This window comes from Cervus canadensis, chromosome 18 (genome assembly GCF_019320065.1).
Source record: "Cervus canadensis isolate Bull #8, Minnesota chromosome 18, ASM1932006v1, whole genome shotgun sequence".
NCBI classification, from domain to species: Eukaryota; Metazoa; Chordata; class Mammalia; order Artiodactyla; family Cervidae; genus Cervus; species Cervus canadensis.
The window spans coordinates 36,363,695-36,381,061 of record NC_057403.1 but is presented as its reverse complement, the minus strand read 5'-3'; the positions used below and the strand labels follow the sequence as shown (position 1 = coordinate 36,381,061).

General features: G+C 43.2%; 1 protein-coding gene across 2 annotated transcripts in view; it reads left to right on the top strand.

The window, feature by feature from the left end:
* Positions 1 to 17,367, top strand: part of CDH1 (cadherin 1) — a 71,465-nt gene that overhangs the window by 48,083 nt on the left and 6,015 nt on the right. The window contains exons 4-12 of one of the 2 annotated variants that reach the window (XM_043437591.1): positions 179 to 181; positions 4,521 to 4,664; positions 4,792 to 4,947; positions 5,888 to 6,032; positions 7,607 to 7,782; positions 8,057 to 8,185; positions 9,644 to 9,826; positions 11,596 to 11,840; positions 15,044 to 15,189. In XM_043437591.1, coding sequence (XP_043293526.1) covers positions 179 to 181; positions 4,521 to 4,664; positions 4,792 to 4,947; positions 5,888 to 6,032; positions 7,607 to 7,782; positions 8,057 to 8,185; positions 9,644 to 9,826; positions 11,596 to 11,840; positions 15,044 to 15,189 — 1,327 coding nt within the window. The remainder of the gene's footprint in view (positions 1 to 178; positions 182 to 4,520; positions 4,665 to 4,791; positions 4,948 to 5,887; positions 6,033 to 7,606; positions 7,783 to 8,056; positions 8,186 to 9,643; positions 9,827 to 11,595; positions 11,841 to 15,043; positions 15,190 to 17,367) is intronic. The other variant, XM_043437592.1, reaches the window with a different exon arrangement.

Here is a 17,367-nt window from a genome sequence, read left to right as displayed (position 1 = left end):
TGATGGCAAGATACACTACCTTATTTCTGCAGATAGTGTAGAATAAGGGTAAGGGCATGGATTCTGTCTGGAATTGAGTACCAACCCTTCCACTGGGGAGTTATTTATTTTTAAAATGTTTATTTATTGACTGTGTCAGGTCTTAATTGTGGCACTTGAGAGGTTTAGTTGCATGCAGCATGTGAACTCTTAGTTGCAGTATGTGGGATCTAGTTCCCTAGTTCCCTGACCTGGGCACCCTGCATTGGGAACACAGTCTTAGCCACTGGACCACCAGGAAGTCCCATGGGGGAGTTATTTACTCTGTCTGTGCTTGAATTTGTCTGTAAAATGGAAATGCTACTGACTACATAAATTAATACTTGTAAGATGCTGAAACTATGGAAGTAGTCAGTCATTTATAACTTTTCTGCTCAGTCTCTACCTGGAGGAAGAATTTACACGAAGTCAGTTTTCTGGTCATTTTGCTCTTCATGTCTCTAATGGGGAGGGTCTTGGCAAAGAAGGGGAGGAATCACTGTGAATCTTTGGCCTGATTGGATTGCAATCTCCATGAGCTCCTTCTCCACTGAATTTGCAATGCCTGGCCCTTGGGTCTGGCACATACCAGGAGCCCAGAGTGGACAGATGGGTGAGTTGGCCACAGAGAAAAGGATATAAGTCTGCCCAGATTCTTGGCAAGAATGTTTCTGAAATTGTTACCCAAAGCCAGATGCCTTTGCCAGTTTCTAAACTGCTCCCGTGGTGCTTCCTATTGAACGTCTCTCTAGGGGGCTGCTCCAGTTGTATCCTGGGAGTGTGGAAGTGTTGTAAGTGCCAAGGCCTTTCAGGCTGCCTCTAGTTTTTCTCCCTGAAGACTGCTGAGATTCTAGGAATTTAATACTCCTGGGAGAGCTTGTTTTTCTCCCTGGTGTAATTGGACAGACTGGAAAATGGGGAACTTAGTAGAACTAAATTAACATAGCTTCCTGACTCAAGTCTCCAACTGATGCCATCATTCATGTTAGTCCTATCTGATAAGTTCTTGCTAGATAGTGGTGCATGGAGCCCTCTTATGAGCCAAAGTTGGTCTTTAAACTTTACTTCTTCACCTTTGCCACCTGCCTTCATGTTTAGGTTCAAATACATATTATAGAAAAGCACACATTGCTGTGGTTTATGTGAAACAGTATTTGTCTTTCAAGTTTAGGCAATTCAGTTGTAACTTGTGACCATTATTGAGATTCTTACAGTCATCAGGAGGCTAGGTTCTTTCTTTTTCATTCTGTCATCCTTAGCACATATATGGCTTCTGTCCTCAGTGATACCTCATGGTCTAAGACGGCTGCTGGAGCTCCAGTCATCACACCTTTCCTCTGGACAGTAGGAAGTTGAACATGATGAAGCCCCAAAATGTATCACTTAGTTGTCCACTTTTTAAAGAAGGCTCTGTGGCATTGTGAAGCAGTATTTCCTCTTACATCTCATTAGTCAGAACTTTGCTTCATGGTCATACCTAGCAACAGGTGTAGTACAGGAAATGTAGTTCTACTTGGATACATTGTTGGATTATGTATATAATCTCGAGAGAGAGCGTGGGAGAAAGGGAAAGAAAGAGATTTTTAAAAGAAGATATTGAGTGAAAGTGAAAGTCTCTCTGTTGTGTCCGACTCTTTGTGACCCCATGGACTGTAACCTGCCAGACTCCTCAGTCCATGGAATTCTTCAGGCAAGAATACTGGAATGGGTAGCCATTCCCTTCTCCAGGGGGTCTTCCCAACCCAGGCATCGAACCCAGGTCTCCCACATTGCAGGTGGATTCTTTACCACCAGGGAAGCCTGGACAGTAAGGTGGCAAGTCTGCCACAACTGGTTGGAGGTTGGTTGACTTTGGTTTGTCTCTAGTTCAAATCACTCTTGTGGTGCCAGGTGGCCCTACATTGGAAGGGATGATAATCTTACCTCTCATTTCATTCATATAAGAATAGGTCCTATGTATTTGTATCAAAACATCACATGGTATACCTTAAATAGAAACAGTTTTTTATTTTGTCAGTTATACCTCAAGAAAGCGGGGGGTGGGGGGTCGGGGGGGGAGACTATAAATAGATCTAACTTTCCAGTTCTTTCTCTTAGGTTAGATAAGTTTTCCAGTCTGGTATCCTTTTTTCCTGAGGGATGAATCCCATGTTCAGTTTGTTTATGCTTAGGCATGATTCCCTTTAATTTCACACATGATGGGAGTTCCCTGGTGGCCTAGTGGTTAGGATTCTGGGTTTTCATTGGCAAGATCCCAGGTTCAATCCCTGGTCATGGAACTAAGATCCTGTAAGCTGCATGGCACAGCTAAATAAATAAATATTTAAAAAATAATAATAATAATTTCACACATAAAGATGTTAATGTTATGTTTTGCCAGCATAGTGTTCATCATTATTTATTATCATTCTCTGAAAATGTTCTGTAATCTTGATGTCAGCAAAGTATGCTGTTTGCCTTCCTCTTCAGTATGGCAAATGAATTTGCATTCATACATCAAGGTCTGTTTGCTCACTACGGCTGTGCAAGATGGTCATTTTTAGTCTTAAGATATAGTACCGAGAATCACTTTAATATTTGTTCCTGTGTTCAGGTCACACCTCAAATTCCATTTCATTAAGACTATAACTCTGTTTTCCAACCAGTCCAACCATCATCTTTGTTAGCATTTTGTCGAGCACATACTGTTTCAAGCACTAGTCTTCTTTTTTTTTTTTTTTTTTTGCTGCACTGGGTTGTCATTTGCTGCTTGCGGGCTTTCTCTTGTTGAAGGAGCAGGGGTATCTCACTGCAGTGATTTCTCTTGTTATGGAGCACGGGATTTAGGCACTTGGGCTTCATTCATTGTGGGGTATGGGCTTAGTTGCCCCGCAGTATGTGAAATCTTCCTGGACCAGGGATTGAACCCGTGTCCTCTGCCTTGACAAGCAGATTCTTAACCACTAGACCACCAGCGAAGTCCTCAGGCACTATCCTAAGTGCTTTATGGCAGCACTAGTATCACATTTAATCCTTCCAAGGACCCTATAGGGCTTCCCTTGTGGCTCAGCTGGTAAAGAATCCACCTGCAATGCAGGAGACCTGGGTTCGATCCCCAGGTTGGGAAAATCCCCTGGAGAAGGAAATGACAACCTGGAGAATTCCATGGACAGAGGAAAGAGACAGACTACAGCCCATGGAATTGCAAAGAGTCGGACACGACTGTGCGACTTTCACTTTTTAAGGACCCTATGAGGTACTGATATAATCCTCATTTTAGACATTAGGAAAATGTGGGACACAGAAGCTAAATAACCAGCCCAAGGTGTCATAGTGAGGATGCAAAGCCAGTCAGCCTGGCTCCAGAGCCTCCTCATGGCCAGGGTGGAACTGCTTCTCTAGAAGATGAATGCAGAGCACGTGTGTGTGTGTGTGTGTGTGTGTGTGTGTGTGTGTGTGTGTGTGTGTGTGTGTGTGTGTGTCTTAAGAAGTGTGTGAGTGGCTAGTACGAAGGAATGAGAAGGATTTGTGATGCTATCTGGTCATGTTTGATGTCTGTCCTGTGCATTTTGAATCACATTTTTAAAAGGTAAGAAATAAGGTTTGACACATACTTCATAGACAAGCATCAGTGACAGTGTGGAAGATGGCAAGATGGAATTGTCCTCTGGAGCCTTTACTGTGTTACCGCCAATCACTTTAACATTTAAACAATTCAGAAGATCTTTCCTTTCATCTTCAGCTATCTTATTTCACTGTGTGTGCGTAAAGCTATCTTTATCACACACGAAAACCGTTCAATTTGAGTCTCAAAGGGTGTTTTTGGTTCCCATCCCAACAACTTCTGTTAGAACAAATGCAACCAAACCAATAAAATAACACAGTGAGATTAAGGGATTAGTATTGATCACAAAGTAATCCTTAGTATCAGTTCCCAAAACTTATTCTTTAGGCTAACTCCTCTTTGGAGACCTATATCCCTAGGAAAAATATGAGAGAAAAAATTTAAAACACTGAAATATCAAATTGTTGCATAAGCTCTGATATTAAGTCATTGGGGGCATAATGTCCTTTAAAAATGACAAGTGTTGGGACTTCTCTGGTGGTCCAGAGGTTAAGAGTCTGTGCTTCCGCTGCAGGGGGTGAGGGTTTAATTCCTGGTCAGGGAACTAAATCCTGCATGCTATGCAGCCAAAAAGCATAAAACAACCCCAAAACAACACAGGTGTGAGATGTGGACTTGATATAACTTGTAAAATAATGTCAACCCTCAAACCCTGTAATCTTGTATGCATAATGATTGCCTGAACTCTGGACACCAAGACAGATCCAAAGAGGAAACCAACCTGGTGATATGGTAAAGGGTTCACTGGGTTTTGTTTTGGCTGTTTCTTTTGTTACTAAATGGAAACCATGTCCTTCTCTCAGAAGACAGGAGATTCTTATTGGATAGGTTGAACTGTTCAGCTTGTATCATCTCACCTAAATTATCCCATTTTTTCCCTCAACTTCTTTCCTTTCAGGACTCTCCTTCTGGAACCCAGGTGGAAGTACTCACATTTCCCAGCCCCCACCATGGTCTCAGGAGACAGAAGAGAGACTGGGTTATTCCTCCTATCAGCTGCCCAGAAAATGAGAAAGGCCCATTTCCTAAGCCACTGGTCCAGGTACAGAAGGAAGTTCCCCTATTTCTCTGGGAGAGAATTTGGCCGAGAAGGACCTAGGAGAGAAAGGGGAAACAACCAATGTCAGGATCCTTTCATACTCATTCATCTCTTTCTGCTTTGTCTCCAGATCAAATCTAACAGGGATAAAGAAACCCAAGTTTTCTACAGCATCACTGGCCAAGGAGCTGACACACCCCCTGTCGGTGTTTTTATTATTGAAAGAGAAACAGGATGGTTAAAAGTGACGCAGCCTCTGGACAGAGAACACATTGCCAAGTACATCGTGAGTGTCTCTTGGAAGCTTGTTAACAATGGGGTTACATATTTCCAAAATATTTTGGTCAACTCATGTTGATCGTAGATCAGATGCTCTAGACATTTGAAGAGCTTGACTCCTCTAGACCTGTCAATAAGGAGAAATGACAGGAGGACCTGGGAAAAACTAGGGGCTGTTTTTGCTAGGAATAAAGTTGGGGAAAGTCTTGAGGTATCAGACATGATCTTAGACCCAAGATGTCAACCTGTTCTTGGGATTGAAAGTCCTTGACATAAAGGCAGACAGGCTTCCCTGCTGACTCAATGGTAAAGAATCCGCCTGCCAATGCAGGAGACGTGGATTCAATCTCTGGGTCAGGAAGATCCCCTGGCAGAGGAAATGACAACGCGGTCCAGTATTCTTGTCTGGGAAATCCCATGGACAGAGGAACCTGGCAGGCTACAGTCCATGGGGTCATAAAGAGTCAAACACAACTTAGCTACTAAACAACGACGACGACACGAAGGCAGAGGCTGGTGATGATGTTGGAGAACAAAAATCATTTCTGGGCCTTGAGAGCAGTGTGAGCTCCGGGAAGTTGGGAGGTAATGCCTTGATGCCAAATGCAGAAAGGTCTTGGGGAAACCCTAGACTCAAGTGTCCAGAGCAGATCTGACCCTGCTTGGAGTAAGTCAGAGAGTCTCAGGTTTCCACTTATCTCTGCCTGGTCTTCAGCCCCCATGTGGGCAGTGGGGCCTCTGTTCTCCAGCTCATGGGTCTTCCCATGTCATGGTCTTAACCAGTGCCATGACCTCACTGAAGCAGCAGCACATGTGTGGGATAGGTTCTGTGCTGGGGAGTCCTTATTTGAGTGGAAGGGAGTGGGGTCCAGTGGAGCCCACTCTGCTCTGGTCGGACAACTTCTCCCATGTCCTCTTCCCGAGTAACCCTCACTTGGTTCTTGCAGCTCTTCTCTCATGCTGTGTCTTCGAACGGACAAGCTATTGAGGAGCCTATGGAGATTGTGATCACCGTGACCGACCAGAACGACAACAAGCCCCAGTTCACCCAGGAGGTCTTCAAGGGTTCTGTCCTGGAAGGCGCTCTTCCAGGTATGTCCAGCCACGAGGAGCTCAACACCCACCAAGACAATTTGGATTCTTTGGACACCCCCCCCTGCTCTAAGTGTTGGGGCTGGCATTTGGGGTCAGGCCCTTCATAGGCACAGAACCTCTTTGGAAGATAGTGTGTGTGTAAAATATCCTCCTGACGGAAACATGTAGAAAATGTTCAAGCCCAGTTTAAGAAAGGAGCAAGTTGGACTTCCCTGGTGGTCCAGTGGCCAAGACTCCATACTCCAGAGATCCCACATGCCACAGCTAAGACCTGGGGCATCTACATAAATAAACAACTATAGAGCAGTTTAAGAACAACCTTCCCTTATTAAGAAATAGATCCTTGGGGACTTCCCTGGTGGTCCAGTGGTTTAGACTCCACACTTCCAATGCAGGGAATGTGAGTTCAAACCTTGGTTGGGGAACTAAAGATTCCCCGTGCAGTGCAGCCAAGAAAAGATAACAGATCTTGTTAGTAGTTTACGGCCCCTGTACAGTCCTTCCTGATCACATTTTTCTCTGTCCCCTAAAGGCAGCCACTACCCTGACTTTTATGGGCTTCTCTTGTGACTTAGTTGGTAAAGAATCTGCCTGCAACGGGGGAGACCTGGGTTGGGAAGATCCCTTGGAGAAGGGAAAGGCTACCCACTCCAGTATTCTGGCCTGGAGAATTCCATAGACTGTATAGTCCATGGGGTCACAGAGAGTTGGACATAACTGAACAACTTTCACCCTGACTTTTGTGATAATCATTCCCTTATTATCATTCATCTTTTCTGATGTGTGTACTTAACACTGGGTAACATCTTGTTAGTTTTGCTTACTTTTCTACATGGTGACAAACAGTTTTCTAAGGTGGTTGAACCAATTTATACTCCTACCAGCAATATACATCATGGAATTGTTAGACTTCTTTTTGGCCAGTCTGTTGAGTATGTGATTACATCTCAGTGTAACGTAAAATGGCATTTCTATGATTATTAATTGGCCAAAGAAGCATCATATGTTTGGTGACCATGTGGATTTCTTTACAACTTGTCTGTTCAAGTCTTTTGCCCTTTTTTTTCTCTTGGGCTTTTTGTCTTTCATCTATTGGTTCTCCCCACCCCACTATTCGGTTTGGGGAATTTTAATTCCCCAACCAGAGAGTCAACCTAGGCCCTTGGCAGTGAGAACACAGAGTCCTAACCACTGGACAACTCGGGAATTCCCTGCCTATTGATTCTTAAAGAGTTATTTCAGTATCCTGGGAACTAGTGCTTTGTCACAAATGTTATAAATGTTTCCTTCCACCTTGAAGGCAGTGATCTCAGATGACCATTCTCTCAGGAGTAAATGTGGCTAAGAAGCAAATTGTGGAAATTGCTGGGGTTTTTCCTCTCCTATGCACTATTCACTTAGTGTATGAGAGCAAAAATGTTTCAGTTGAACCAAAATGTTTCAGTTGAACCAGCTGGGTTCTGGGAACACCATTCATTCATTTGGTAGAATGCTTTCTTCCTCCACTAGCACTTTGGTCAGAATTTTGGAAACCATCAAGTGTAGCTTGACTGAATCTTCTTTGCTTCCAGGAACCTCTGTGATGCAGGTCACAGCCACAGATGCAGATGACGATGTGAACACCCACAATGCTGCCATCGCTTACAAAATCCTCACCCAAGAGCCCACGCTGCCGCACAACCAAATGTTTACCATCAACAGGGAAACGGGCGTCATCAGTGTGCTCACCACCGGGCTGGACCGGGAGGTCAGGGGTCAGGAGGATCCAGAGGGTGTGGAGGGCAAATACACATTAACTCAATTTCCTGGATGACGCAAAACTCTGCCAAGGCTGGTCGCCACTTAGCATGGTGATGGTCAGAGCTTTGCATCTCAGTGTTTGTCTAGATATTTGGGGCCAGGCAGGCAGGTGGGGTTATTGGCATTTAAACAGATGAAAAAATACTCTGTTTCTCTGCTGGGAGCCAGGTGGGACCTGATGTAGCTGTGGGTCCTGACTCGGCTTTGTTTGATCTCTGCAGAGTTTTCCCACATACACCCTGGCGGTCCAAGCAGCAGACCTTAACGGCGAAGGCTTGAGCACAACTGCAACGGCCGTGATCACGGTCCTGGACACCAACGATAATGCTCCCAGATTCGACCCGACCACGGTAACCCTGCCCCTTCTTAGACAGTCTCCAAGAAAGAGCCTTGGTTGTTTCCCAGTATCTCAGGGGTGAACCCTTGGGTAACTCTTCCCAGACTAGTCAACTTCAAGCTAAAGAGCAAGCAGGTCGAGGTGCCAGTTGTCTGCCATCCTCAGCCTGGTGCCTGTTGGCCTAGGTTTCTGAAGTTGCAAAATGCACCTCCTGAATCCATGTCCTCGTATTGGGCATCTTGGTAGCAGATCTTACCAGGCTTTATCTGTTGAATAAATATCCTCTGGTTTATACCAGGCACTGTCTTAGACACTGGGCGTATCATCACAAACACAGCAGACGATGATACTGTTCTCATGGAACTTAGAGTCTAGCTAGGGAGACATTAGACAACTAATTATTGTGTGTAATTTTATTAAATGCAGTCAGGGAGAAAGTACTGGGAACCTGCAACCTTGTTGTGTTCCTTAGAAATCAGCTTAATGGTTAGTAACAGGGATTTGACTCTTAATGGTTTAAACAAATAGGGTTGCCTTTTTCTATACTTTAAAAGACTCAGAGGTACGTAGTCCACTCTGTCAGTAGAAACCAAGCCTCCTTTATCCAGTCTCCCTCTATCCTTGGTGCATGGATTCTATCCCCAATGTCACTTTGTGGCCCAGGATGGCGCATGGAGCTCCAGCTGTGTCTGGTTTGTTCAGAAAGAAGGCAAAGGTGAGAGGTGCCTATGACTTTGATGCTAAGTCAAGTTTTATTATTTCTGTGAAGACCCATCCCATAAATTTCATTTACCTCTCATTAGCTACTGCTGTCCGCAAAGGAACACTGGAAATATAGTATTTTACCTGGTCATGTTGCTGCCATCAACCATGTATTAAAGTTAGAGAAGAAGAGGAGAATGGATATTCAGTAGACAGCAGTGTCTGCCACCCTAGCCTAGGCTTTATTAGTTCAAGAGAAGCTTCGGAGAGACAGTTTGATGCCCTGAATCAAGAGAAAGCTTGCTGCATAGCAATAACTGAAAAATAGTGTAGTGAGCCAAATGAAGCTGCCTCCTACAGAACCTTGTGAACTGAATTTAAAATTTCAGGGTGTATCCTAAGTGCAGTGGGGTGTTATCAAAGGGCAGGAGGCTGTAATGGCCAGACTTTTATGAAAATTACTGGCACCACTGAGAGCGATGTGAGCAGAGGGGAGCAGGGGATAAGCGACAGAGTCCGTAATTGGGCCAGAGTGTGCTGAGCGGCGTGGGCGGGCAGGGCCTTGGCTCTTTCACGTACCCACAGGGCACCTAAGTGCCGGCTGCTCCACTGACAGGAAATAAGGGTCGTACTGATACGGTGGGCACTTCTTCCAAGGCTCTTCTCAAAGCTTGGGCTCAAGAAAGGACTCCTTTAGCCCCCTGAGTCCTGGCTCCACGGCTCGGTCTGAGTATGTCCTAAGTGACCCATCTTTTCCTTTGCTCCTCAGTACGTGGGGTCGGTGCCTGAGAACGAGGCTAACGTGGCCATCACCACACTCACAGTGACCGATGCCGACGTCCCCAGCACCCCAGCATGGGAGGCTGTTTACACAGTATTAAATGATAACGAGAAGCAGTTTATCGTTGTCACGGACCCAGTCACCAATGAAGGCACTCTGAAAACAGCTAAGGTTTGTATGGTTCCTGCGAGATGCAGAAATTGACCACCCAGCCAATGACCCTTGTCCCTGATGCCTTCTCCAGTGTAGTCTGGTGTGGCCTGGGTGGAGTAGGGGAAGATGGCTCTCCCAGTTTCCAGTGGGCCATTTGGGGTTTGCAGTGAATCTTCAGGCTCATGTGGGAAGTCAGGAAGCTCCCACATAGCACCCTAAATGTTTTTGCTTTTTTTTCCCCCACACCTCATGACTTGTGGGATTTTAGTTCCTTGACCAGGAATTGAACCTGGGCCCTTGGCAATGAGAGCCTAGGGTCCTAACCACTGGGTTACCAGGAAATTCCCCAGGAAATACCATTTAAAAAAATACAATTTTTTTAAAGCTGTTTATTTTGTATTGGGGTATAGCCAATAAACAGTATTTGGTAGCTTTAGGTGAACAGCGAAGAGACTTAGCCATACATATCCGTCTCTTTTAATACCCTCTTTCTCTGGAACATTTGCCCATCTCCCACAACTGTTTTGCAGATGAGAAGAAAAATGGTTTATGGTTACTGCTACTTTGCTAGATGACTTTAGAAGTGGGACAGATATGCCTGTGAAAAATGTCTAAGAAACTCAAACCCCAAGAACCGGAGTGATTTCCTTCTTGAAGTTAGTCAAAGAGTTAGCGAATCCCAAGATTAGCCCCAGAGGTTTGACCTCCCCTTGAGCAAATGAGGAGCCACTTCATTTCTGAATCACTTAGTACATAGTCTTTTCTCCCACTAAACATTTGATGTCAAGGTTTTCTCATGTTATTCTGTCAAAAAAAGAAAGACGGTAGTAATTTGAGTTCCCTTCATGTACAAGGTCCTTCATAAAAGTTCCAGTTTATTCCTTACATTGCGTCTGCGAGATAGTTTCTTTTCCTACCTATTTATATGTGGAAACAGACCCTGAGGTTAAATTGCTTAAAACACACAGCTAGGAAATGTCCTGGCCAGGATTTGAGCTCACTGCTTACTGCTTCTGAACTTCATGTTCTTGCCACTAAACTTACTGGGGTTAGAGAGATGGCCAGGCAGGGTTGTCTATCTATCTGCTGCCACACAAACAGCTTGTCAGCATAGAATGTGAACATTCTTACTAGTCTCAGGTTAATAAATGACTCAGTGGGCTATGTTTATTAGCAGAGGCTTCCCACTTGAGATTTCATGTAATTCATCTTTATTCTCTTCCTGGGGACCTCACCGTGAATCTGGTTGCATATTAGTCACTGGGAGCTTTTTAAAAATACCAGTGTCCAGATCCCAGCCTTAGAGATTCCTATTTACTGGCTCTGGGGTTAGGACCCAGGCATCTGTTTTCTTTAAAAGTTCTCAAGGGAATTTCTTGGCAGTCCAGTGCTTAGGATTCTTCGCTCTTACTGCCAAGGGCCCTGGTTCAGTCCCTGATGGGGGAACTAATATCCCATAAGCTGCATGGCCCCCCCGCAAAAAAAGTTTTCAAGTTAATTCTTTTCCTTTATAAAAATTTTTTTATTTATTTGGCTGTGCTGGGTCTTAGCTGTGGCATGTGGGATCTCATTCTCTAATCAGGGATTGAACCGAGGCCCCCTGCACTGGAAGCCCAGAGAGAGCCTTTGCCACTGAATCAGCAGGGAAGTCCCTCAAGTTAATTCTTACTACAGCCAGATTTCAGAACCACTGATATATTGATTATCAGAAAGGATTGAATGTGTATGTGTTTTTTTTTTTGTAACATAGAATGTATTTTTTTAAACTTGGTTTTTCTGTTCCTTAGGGCTTGGATTTTGAGGCCAAGCAGCAGTACATCCTGTATGTGGCAGTGACAAATGTGGCCCCCTTTGAAGTCACTCTCCCCACTTCCACGGCCACCGTCACTGTGGACGTGATAGATGTGAATGAAGCCCCCATCTTTGTACCTCCTCAAAAGAGAGTGGAAGTGCCCGAGGACTTTGGCGTGGGCCTGGAGATCACATCCTATACCGCCCGGGAGCCAGACACATTTATGGAACAGAAGATCACGTAAGTGTGAGGGGCTTTCCATGGACTTGGAGCAACTGGGTGTGTGCGTATGTATGTGTACAAACTATTTTGTTCATGGCATTTTATCATCGTTGGCCTGTGTAAGACCTTTATCTTGTTTGACTTGCTTGCTTATTTATTAAATATTTATTTGGCTGCCTCAGGTCTTAGTTGCAACGCACAGGATCTTTGTTGCACATGTGGAGTCTTTTTTTTTTTTTTTTGAACTTTTTATTTTGTATTGGGGTATAGCCGATGAACAGTGTCATGATAGCTTCAGGTGAACAGTGAAGGGACTCAGTCATATGTATATGTCATATGTGGAATCTTTCACTGCGTTGTGTGGGCTTCTCTAGTTGGGGTGCATGGACTTAGTTGCCCCACAGCCTGTGGGATCTTAGTTCCCCAACCAGGGATCGAACTGTGTCACTTGCATTGGAAGGCGGATTCTTAATCACTGAACCACCAAGGAGAAGTCCCTGACTTTTTTTTTTTCTTCCGCCTTTTGCCCCCATTTCCCACACCTTTTCCATTTCCTCCATAGTCAGCCATTGTAGATTTACTGTGCTTCTCTCACAAAGTATAACAGGAATGTGGTTTTCAGTTATACACATGGCATTGTGTTGAAAGTAGCTTACTGTTTCTTTTTTCCTCTAACTTGGAAGATACCTCTGTAATGTAAATCACAGCCACAGATGCTGAAAACACACAGACAAATCAACCTACAGCAATACCCTTGTGGCCATGTACGAAAAAGAACCTTTTTCTTCTTTTGAGGGCTGAGTCTGATTGCATGCTTGGTGCTCCAGTGTGACAATGTTGGAAGCACAAGGGGAAGACTATAAGCACAAATCCAAGCGTGGCACATCTGGGTCTTGTTAGCAAGGGCATGTTTTCCAGGGATAACAAAGACCTTGATCAGTATGTCTTCTCAGAGAGAGATTCCTGTCAGTTAATATTTACTTTAGAGGAAACTGTCAGAATGCTCTGAACTACTAAGAAAAAGTTATGCAAATCCAGAGTAGAGCCAGGTGTAGTGATTAACTGAGCATATTCATGTTTAGGGGAGGGGTGTTTGTGTTCTAGTATCATTGCTTGTAACTTATTATATATAAACTGAACAAGAAGAGTTCAGTGCAACCTCACAACAAGTGCAACCTCAACTGTTGAGGTTATCCTGGGAAGCGAGGTTATCCTGGCACCCTGATTGGAATGACTCATAAATGCCTTTAAACTGTGAGTGTGCACGGTACAGGATGGACCAGGTAAAGGTTCCAGGTAGTGATCCTCACGGCTGCTAGAAGCAATGGGATTAAGGATAATGAGAAGTTTTTAATGGAGGAACTCAGCTGGGATCATCCAAACCTCCTGATAGATTTCAACATCTACTGAAAAAGCAAGGACAGTCCAATACGACGTGCCACTCAGTGTGATTCAACAGCATGTACAACTTAAATATTTGAGAGAGACAAGAAAGGCTGAAACAGAATCTAATCAAGACTTAGGATCTGGTTTAGATGCAGTGCAGGGAATGAACAAGTTAAATGCCACAAGGAAGCAGTCAGTCAAATACAGAATATGGGAGCTCTATGTCCAAGGACCCAGTTTCTTTAACAAATAATGACAGAAGGGTGAGGGTGTTAATCTTCCATAGATTAAAGATATTAATTAAGAGACAAATCAACCAACTGTAATGTGTAGACTATGCTTAAAGACAGATTCAAGCAATCCAACTATAAAAAGCAGCCTTGAGGCAAATAGAGAAACTTGCACATAGAATAGACATTATTAAGTAATTATTATTTTTGCTAGGTGTATTAGTGACATTGTGATATTGTAGGATTTTTGTTTTGCTAGTAAAGCCTGGGATTCTATGTTCTCCAGGCTATGTTGGTATTTTAGCTTGTGGTAGCGAAACAGATGTTCAAAGCATCTTTTTGGGGGAAGTTCAAGGACCAAGTCTTAATAATGTTTGCAGAGAGCCTTACTCCTGGAATAAAGACCACTCTGTATATGTAGTTCATTGCTGTGCACTTCTTAGGTCCTGAGGATAAGTCCATGATTATCCAGGACCCTTTCCTCTTTCAATTTCTTTATTTCCCTTTCTGAGCCTTTCCATGACCCCGATAGGTAACTAGGCAGTATATCAGTTTCTCGTGCTTATGTTTCTTCTGATTCTGGTTTTCTTAATAAGATGCTGCTTAACAATATTTTCTTGGCGTTTTTATTTATTTATTTATTTTTCACTGTGTAATACCAGAAGGAACTTTACCCTCCCTGGCACCTCCCATTAAATGCCAATAGTGCCCCACACTGTGTCCACACAGATCTCCAAATGCTCATGGCAGAGATGCTGGGTGCCGTATTGTGACCAGTTGAGAACTACTGTACCGTTTGGGGGCTGGTCTGAGAACGACTAAAGAAATCTGATGTCTGGGACTTCCCTGGTGGTCCAGTGGTTAAGAATCAGCCTTGCAATGCAGGAAACAGGGTTCAATTCCAGGTTGGGAAACTAAGGTTGGGATTCTACTTGGCACATGCAGAGCGGCTAAGCCCAAATGCCACAACTAACGACCCTGCACACCACAACTGGAGAGTCCACGCACGGCAATGAAAGTGCCACAGCTAAGACCTGGAGCAGCCAAGTAAATAAATTAAAAACAAAACGAAAAACATAGCCGCAAAGTGTTTAAAAAGAAAAGAAAGAAATCTGACATTTAAATGCCGTGTCTGATCCTGGATTAGATTCTGAATTGGGCAAGGGTGAGTGGGGATGCTATGAAGGACAGTTCTGAGGAAGCGGACAGTTTGAATATGTACCATGTATGAAGTGATGTTTTCCTGAAATTGAAAATCAAATTATATAAGAGAATGCCTTTGTTATTAGGAGAAAACAAACTGAAGTATTCATCAGTAAAGGAACATGGTGTCTGCAACTTATTCTCAAATGGTTTAGCAAAACAGGGATTTATGTCTATATGTGCATCCACTTATGTATACGGCAAAATACTGACAATGAGTGAATCTGGGTGAAGGGTACCTGGATGGTCCTCAAACCTTTCTGGTAGAATTTCTATAGATGTGATTTTTTTTTTTTAATGAAATAGGGAAGCAAAGTATAACAAACAAAGAGGAACCTTCACCTTCTTCAGCTATCTGCTGTTCACTGTTCCTGTTCTAAACCAGAGCTTGTGTCTTTCCAGGTATCGGATTTGGAGGGACGCTGCCAACTGGCTGGAGATTAATCCAGACACAGGTGCCATTTCCACTCGGGCTGAGTTGGACAGAGAGAATGTCGAGCATGTGAAGAACAGCACGTACACGGCCCTCATTATAGCCACTGACAATGGTGAGGATGCCCCTACCATCGAGTGTTTGCCGTCTCCCGCTCCTAAATAGCTTACCTCCTTGCCCCTGTCCTTTTGGAGGCATGAGTTCTTTCTTTTTCTTTCATTCTTAAGGCATTCTCAAAATAATTGTCCAAAGTGCACAGAATTTAGGTCAAGCAGAAATTCCTTTTTACCACTCGCTCCCCATGGGAGCCAGACGGCCTGGGCTTAGATCCTAGGACCAAAGCTTAATACCTGTGTGAACTTGAACTTATTACCTAATTTTTATGTCTCTTACTTCTTTTATCTGACAAAATGATGATGCCCTATCTAGGTTAAATTTACGTAGAAGTGTTTGGAAGAGTGCCTGTTAACCTATTCTGTGCTCTGTAAGGACTGTCATTTATTTGTATTATCATCACCATTAGTGAAACGTGGCTCCTTCCAGACTCTCTGTATTCAAATACATTTATATACGTATGGAAATATGGTTTATTATAAAGCTACTGTCAGGTTTATAGCCTATTTTTGTTTTTATTACAAAAAAACCCATTATCATATGCATGTTTAATTTTTTCCCTTGAACATATGCCTTGAAGACACAGAGCTCTATCTTGGCACATTGTAAATCTGTCTCTTTTCAGTAAAACGTTATATGGATGATTCTTTACCAGCTGAGCTACCAGGGAAGCCCTATGTGGATATAGCATAATATATATATAGCATATATATAGCATATATTATAGCATATAGCATTCACACATTAAAAAACACCAGGGTTGTTTCCAGTTCTCCATTATTTCTGTGAATGATAATAAACATCCTTGTACATGCCTCTGGGAGGCAAGTGTTTCCCTCAGATAGATATTCAGAAGCAGAATTACTGTTAAAGAGAACTGCTAGTTCCTCTGGTTAAGTCTCTTTCCCTCTCTCCCCCCAATGGACATTGTGCTTAGTGAAATAAACCAGTCACAAAATGACAAATACTGTGTGATTCCACTTAGATGAGAGATTAATGTGGTCAGATGCATAGAAACAAAGTAGAATGGTGGTTCCCAGGAACTGGAAGGGGAAATGAGAAATTGTTTATGGGTACAGAATTCAGTTTTGTGAGATAAAGTTATGGAGAGCTGTTTCACAACATGTGATTATACCAACACTATTGAACTGTACATTTTAAAAATGGTTAAAATGGTAAATTTCTTTAATTCACAATTTTCTTAAGAGGTTAAAAAAAAAAATCACTACAGCCACCCAGGTATAGATATTTATGGATTTGAGATATATTCCTCTGGGCTTTTTTCTCCTATAATTCCTTGAGGACCTTCCTTTTGTATTACCAAATGCTATGTCAGGATGTGAAAGAAATACAAACAGAAATATGTACAAATCTCCAAATTTTATTTGAAAATTGATTTGCAGTGATTTTAAAAGGCTCAACTCTGTGATAATGACCCTAAAGCCTTAGAAGTTCAGAGGAAGTGAATGAGTAGGGGGTGATGAGGATTTTTTTTCTTTAATTTATTTGGCTGCATCAAGTCTTAGTTTCTGCATGTAGGCACTTCAATCTTCCTTGTGACATGCTGGTTTTTAATTGTGGCATGCAGGATCTAGTTCCCTGACCAGGGATTGAACCCGTGAACCCTGCAGCGGGAGCGCAGATTCTTTACCACTGGACCACCTGGGGAAGTCCCGTGATGAGGAATTTTTAGAGTGGTTTAAAATACATATTTTTTAAGTTTCATTGAAGTATAATTGACATATAATGTATTAATTTCTTCTGTACAGAGAGTGACTTAGTTATACACATATATATTCTTTTTCATATTCTTTTCCATTATGATTTGCCATAGGATATTGAATACAGCTCCCTGTGCTATACTGTAGGACCTTGTTATTTACCCATCCTCTGTAATAGTTTGCCTCTGCTAATCCCAAGCTCATCTCATTCCTTCCCTTCCCTACCCACCTCCCACCCTGGCATAGAGAGGATAAATTTAATGGATGAATAAAGTTATGTATGAAGCCCGGGAGTCCTTGGTGTGAGGAATAACTTGAGTAACTATTATCAAAGTGAGGAATAAGGAAGTCAGAGGCCTGCCCATCCAGGAGTTGAGGATGGCCGGGGACCGGCAGGGTGGGTGGCTCTGGAGGGCAGCTTGGGGTTTGGTGCTGTAGCCCTGAAGAGCCAGGACAAG